At 38.4% G+C, this 6,551-nt stretch overlaps 1 protein-coding gene across 2 annotated transcripts in view; it reads right to left on the reverse strand.

The window, feature by feature from the left end:
* Positions 1-70: 70 nt before the first annotated feature.
* The window catches only part of tet2 (tet methylcytosine dioxygenase 2), a 30,796-nt gene continuing 24,315 nt past the window's right edge, over positions 71-6,551 (reverse strand). For both annotated transcript variants that reach the window (XM_016495193.1, XM_016495200.1), the window contains 6 exons: positions 5,829-6,037; positions 5,388-5,538; positions 5,204-5,293; positions 4,845-4,982; positions 4,289-4,643; positions 71-4,128 (listed from right to left, as the gene is read on the reverse strand). In XM_016495193.1, the coding sequence (XP_016350679.1) occupies positions 2,735-4,128; positions 4,289-4,643; positions 4,845-4,982; positions 5,204-5,293; positions 5,388-5,538; positions 5,829-6,037 (2,337 nt within the window). In that variant the 3' untranslated portion in view covers positions 71-2,734. The remainder of the gene's footprint in view (positions 4,129-4,288; positions 4,644-4,844; positions 4,983-5,203; positions 5,294-5,387; positions 5,539-5,828; positions 6,038-6,551) is intronic.

Genomic DNA, 6,551 nt, shown 5'->3' on the forward strand with positions numbered 1-6,551 from the left:
ATTTGTTTGGTTTATTTAATCATTAAAGGAGTCAAAATTATAAATATAAAGTTGCATAATTTACAGTAAATTTTTGAAATAAATATCATTTTTATTAAAAACCACATTTCAGCAATATTAGGAATGATAAGAAATCATAACAAACAGCTTTCAAATAAACTGCATTCAGTTCTTCAGTACATTACAATACTTGCAGTATTCAAAGCCATTCTTAATTCAATGTTTTAAGCATTACAAATTTGAAGGGAAAAGGGGAAGCAATACAAAAAGGCAGAAAATAGCACATTTAAACCTTTAGTGTCTAATGGCAAAATACCAACAGGTGTACATAAACAGCTAGCTTAATGTAAAAGTTGTGCACCCCAGTTTGTTAGTTGACGTCAGAAAGTCATTCAAGTAAAGTTGACTCCACTCAGAAACTCTCCGAAGCATCTTCAAGTATGGCTATTCTTGTCACTCACTAAATTTTAACCACCACTTTTGCTTCATACACAACCTGCTACTCAAGCTGGGTTCTGTACACAGAAAATTAACAACTAATTTAAACTTCAAAATTGGAAGCTTCTTTCATATCTAGTCAGTACATCAAAGTGATTTCTAATAAAAAAAATGGTAAACTTTGCTGTTGTATTCAAAAATTACACAAAAAAAACTTAGGTGGCCTGAATACCAACAAGACAGATTTTAGGGGCAAAATGTATGATTATTATATGTGTGGAGTGATGGTACTTTTAACATTAAATTAAACTTTGTACATAACATGGACTTAGACTTCACAAGCATGTGCAAGTGCAAGCATGTGGTATATACAATGTGGCATAATCTGTTTAATTTACAATGATCTACCTATTTTGAATTTACATACATTTTTTTTATTATTTCTGAAAAAAACAAATGAAGTGCTTTAATTTTTCATGTCAGAGTGGAATGAGTTGTATATATTTCATTACCAATTATTCATCACTTTTCTAATTTGATTCAGTGGACAGGGTTGTGTAAGAGGCATTACCATGTTTAGTGGTTGTGAATACATTTAGCCTCAAGCTGTATATATGCAACTAATGTGCACACAATAGCTTAACTGACTTGGTCTTACCTTTCAGTAAAGAGCAACTGCATTGCTTAATATAGGTTGTGACACTTTCCCTTTAAATCAGTGCATGTTAAAATATTTTCAAATTACTTCTTGAAAAGTTTATCAACATTCTGCTTCAACAATACACAAATTCAGATTCTTTTAGTTTTATAACAAAGTTGGATATGTGTGTAGTATATACAAGAAATTTAGATAGATTTAAAATACAAAGGCTCAAACCTGATTTAGAGAAGACAACATGAACACAAGTGATGTTTATGCACAGAAATTAGCTGATATCCCTGATTTTGCAATTCCATTGAAACATGAAGGTCAAGTAATAGTTTCTAATAGATCAAGTGTGAAGAAAGTAAGAAATGAACTTGGTGGCCTTAAGGTCTGTGTTATATTTGCTACAAAGTGTTTGGAAATAAAAGAACAGAAACACCTTGGTATTATAATTCTATTGCCAAACTAGTTCTGAGGTATATGAACATTCATAAGCCTTCTCAACACCCTTAGAAATTCTCACATTATATGTATAGCAGGTCAAGTAGCACCATTTGAAATAAGATCAGTTCAAACCCAAAGTAATAGTACTCATCTTTACTAAACCATTATCTAAGCATACATTCGAAATAATAATAATAATAATTTACTGTACAAATCTCAACTTTTTTATACAGCTAAAGTTGCATTATGTAAGGACTGCCACAGCAAGCCAAGCCAGCTGCCTTTGAAACAGTGACATTGATGCTAAGGTAACCGTTATGTGTTCATTGATACATGCTTCAATGACCTAATATTGACCATTGTCTTTCTTCACTCCAAGTATCAGTATTCAGTGTTCTGAAATGTCACAGTTTTAGTGAATCAGAACATTATTCTTACAAAATTAACCCTCAATGGCTAACATACAGTAAGTATAAAGGATTTCTGAAATTGTGTAAGCACCAGAGAAATTCTTTAAAAGGCTGAAACATGATGTTTGACTATCCACCATGGAGGTCATCATTATTGTTTTCCACGTTGTGAAACTAAAATGGCTGCAGTGTAATGAATTGTCTTTCAAATTGGAGGGCATAAAGTAATACCCTCACTATTATTAAAAAAGTGCTTCTTAAACACTAATTAAGCAAAGTATTTTCTTAATTGCTCAATCAAAATAACTATTACTTCAAAAAATTATACAAGGTGTTTTGTTGTGTGTTGTTAAATAAAGGCATTTGAAAACACATTTGCATTCAAAACACTCCCTAGCACCATAAAACAGTGATTAGCCATAAAAGTCACCAAACATGAGTATTTCTTTCCAGTAATATGGCCATGGCCATGGCCATGATTTGTTGGACTCTAAGCACCATGGATGAGGAACAGTGTGTTATCATAGAGTAATTCAATAATAAATTGATATTTCTAATTGATTAGACAGTAAAGCTTGACTTCTTAAGAGCATGAAAAACCCACTGTGATCTGCCTTTCCATATAGTAGGATACTGAATCTATCTACTGTTAATAACTTCACACAAACTGAGCAAGCATTATGGGTTATTTGGCCAGTGGCACAGAGGTCTGCAACACTATATTGTAGCACCATTTACTTTGTCTGATGCCACTCTTACTCTTGTGTTTGTGAATGCTCTGGACCTATGGAGGTTTTTACAGGAATTGATTGTAAGGCCCAGTCACCTTGGTGAAGGCATAGGGAGATGTGCTTACATATGTATTGGTAGTGCAGGATGTTGACCACTCATTAAGCATGAGAAGGAACTGCTTATACGGAGGCTCTGAAGGTTCAGAAGGTTCTGAATGTTCTCTTTTCACCTTCTTTCCACTGCTCTTGCTGGATGTATTTTCAGTACCATGCTTCTCAGCATCCTCCTCTTTCTCTCTGGCCTTCTCTGCCATCTTTGTTTCCCACAGAGCCAGTCCATGTTTTGCCTCATTCAAGTTCTTGTGCTGGTAAAACACTAAAGAGATACGGGTGGGATGGTTGCGGTCAGGCTTCTTGAGTGGTGTAGTCGCATGGAGCTCCCGCTTAGCACACTCAATAATGATTGACCCATGACTAGGTGCCACTGCCACTCCTCCAATTTCAGAGTCAAGGAAGTTGTGCTCACTGTCAGACCACACATCCTCCTTTTCTTTTTGTTCTGAAGTCTGTGTAGGGGGTTCCTGTTTGACTATGGGGTTAAGGGCATTTTCACTGGAAAGCCTCAAACCTGGAGGTTGGATTGGGTTGAAGCATTCAGTACCCAAAGGAGGAAACACCTGAGAGATACCATTTGCTCCATGCATGTTTATCTCTAAATCTTTATTATTTTGCATACTTAAGGTGTTTAGATTTGGGGGAAACATCTGAGGATTCTGTGACATATGAGGTTTGGGGTAAGCTTCAAACTGGCTGCTTTTGCCGATAGCTGCATAGTCCAAATGTAGATGGGCTGAGGGAGGCCTGGAGAAAGCATCAGGTGGCATATTAGGACCATAACCTGGGTAACGTCCTATGGAGTGCATGCCAGGTTTCATGTTACAGGTGCCATAACCATTGGTTGGCGAGCTAGGCTCTCCATAGTGTGGTGGGTAGTTTACCCCATAACGTTGAGGTGCATTGTACTGCTGCTCAGAGTACAGTGAATTTCTCTGGGGATGATACATATCTGGATGCTTTAGATTGGAAGAGTAGTAAGGGTGGTAGTTGTCCATGGGGAGTCCTCCATTACATTGGTAACCAGTGTAGAGAGGGTTGGGTGTAAGAGACCTGGGATATGGGGTGGGTGCATTAGACACATTAATGTAAGAGTTGGGTGCATGTAAAGGATAGGGATAAGGACCGGCAGAAGATGGGGTTTGAGGACGTGGGGTTGCTGATTTTGAGCTGTTTAAGAAGGTTCCTGATGCATTTGAGAATCTAGGGAATGGTGGGACAGTGTAAGAGGGGTTAGGATTAGGTTGTGGTTGCTGCTGATGCTGCTGCTGAGGCTGAGGCTGATGGGCAGCATGAGCATGTGGGAGATGCCCAGAGTCCAGATTTGTTCTCACATTACCTGGGCCTGGAAGAAATAATGCGATTAGACCAAAACGTAACATTTCGGTTGTAATTTTGATAAACACTTGGAATCTGCGCCATTACTTGGTTATATAATTAAATTTATCTTCCTCAAATAATCTATATATAACTGAATAATGGTTTTTGAAGCTTTGCTTCTGTACCTGTTACAGTTGTGTTCTGGCCTGGGTTCTCATTAGTGGCCTGTTTCTGCTTTGCTTGCTGGGTGTTGTCCATTTTGGAGTTAGGTGTGTTGGGGTTGTTTGGTTTGTTAGCTGCAGCTCTCTTGGCATCCAGCTTCTTCTGCCGGCAAGACTTGGCAGGCTCTGGTAGCATACGCACCTGTCTACAAAAGGCACTGAGCACCTGAATAGCACCAGTCTTGGTCTTCTCCAGCTGAGCCTCAGCACTGCCAAACTCATCAGTGGATGAGGCCTTGTATAAGGGAAGCACATGTAGCTGCTCATCCTCAGGAATTTTTCCAATGTCACGATTGTCCTCTCGTGTTAGTGTGCAGACCTACAACGGGTAGAGAGGGAGGTTTGGAATTTGTAATATTGTATACACTACTTTGTTTTAGCCACCTTTAGTTTTTCACCTGCAAGGTATATAGCAAAGTGTAAATGATTTGTATTGGTTCTTAAAAAAAACCTGATTGTTTTAGTGAATGCTTTTTATTAGTCTTATTATGGCCCTCTATCATAAGCATTTAATTCTTACCACAGTACTGCCCCCCGGCATGTTGTGAAGGTCTCTGTGGGCATGGGCACAGAAGTCTAGACAGGCTGTAACGCCAGAAAATGGCCGTCCTTCTTTTTGACCCAGACGGCAATCGGGAGCTCTGTGTTCATGCTCTACCTGTGAAATATAGGTAGATAAAGAAATTTAAAATTTAAACTTAAAATTTAGTTCTAAAATTTTAGTTGCCTTTTTTTAGATGCTCCACAGTACATGCACTTTTGCTATGACTTTCAAATATTACAACATCACTGCAGCTTATTATTCCACTTTCTCAGGAAACATAAAAATCCTACATATTCTTTATAGTGGTTTAAGGCCTGAAGCAGAGATATATATACCTGATTGGCGTATGCATCAGGTGCCATTTTTTTATATGTTGGGGCAATTAAAGTTGCAAGGCCGTGGAGATTTTGTTCCAGTTTCTCTTCCTGTAAGGGAATAAAAATACTCCAGTTATCTTTAATTTTATATGCCCTTAATTCATATATAATTCAGTTGTGTGTTTGTGTGTGAGCATCTCACCTCCTTGGGATCATCCCCAAGTAGTTTGAACTTTCGAGGGATTTTACTCCTGGCAAATTTGCAGCCATTATAGTACATACTCCATGAGCAACCAAAGGAAAAAGAAGCTCCACAGGCATCAGGTTCAAAACCCTGACATGCACATGTTCTCCTAAAGACAATAACATAAATTACAGAATGTAACATTTGAAGATAACATATTGTAAATATACCGTAGAATGTCTAGGATTTTATATTTTGTTGAAGCTATTAAATATACCGTAATCAGGAACATAACTATACATTAATATTATGTTAAGCAGAAAGTGGTTAGATACATACGTAGCAATACATAGGCCTAAGATTATCAATTTGGATTAATTGTGAATTGATAATAATGAGTTTTGGTTACTGAGTGTTCACTGTATTTGTGAGAAAGCAGTAATAAACATTTGTCCTTACTCCTCATTTAGAGCACATCTGCGGTTGGTTAGGGCACCATGTTTTGTTAGAGTGTCACTGAGTTCTGAGTAGAGACGGTCAGCCAGGTTGATTGGTATGCCTTCCCAAATTAGGATGACCACTACTATACAGGATGTCTCACATGAGTGACCAGACCGCTCTCGTACCAAGACCAGGAGTTTCTCATCTACATCTGCCCTCCGTATTACCTACACAACATAATGCACATGTACACATATATTTAGAAAATATACAGGAATCAGTTTGAGACATCTGTTAAGTAATTGTGTTTTCCATAGGGGGCACTGTTGATAAGAAAACATCTCGGTTACGTATGTAACCCTCGTTCACTGAAGAAGGGAACCGAGACGTCACGTTGACCGACGAATTGGGATCTTGCTTAGAGAGACCAATCCACTTCGAGTGTAAACTAAACGAGCCAATGCACATCGGTAGGCCGGGGCTCGCAACAAGAAGGCCAGTCACACTGGGAAAACATACCCGTTCCACTTGGCACAGGAACATTGAGGAAGCCCCATCCTTCCCGAAGGAGGTTTCAGGAGCACTTACACATATGAACAACCGTTTAGGTGCATATGGAAGATTAGAGGTGATTGTAACTCTCTTGGACAATGCAGAAGTCTGCCGGGAAAACACGGGCTCTGAGGCTATACCGTGGACTTTACACATATGGGATCCACTTAGGTCTCTACATATGGAACC

Source organism: Sinocyclocheilus anshuiensis, unplaced genomic scaffold (assembly GCF_001515605.1).
Source record: "Sinocyclocheilus anshuiensis isolate Anshui unplaced genomic scaffold, SAMN03320099.WGS_v1.1 scaffold517, whole genome shotgun sequence".
Lineage (NCBI taxonomy): Eukaryota > Metazoa > Chordata > Actinopteri > Cypriniformes > Cyprinidae > Sinocyclocheilus > Sinocyclocheilus anshuiensis.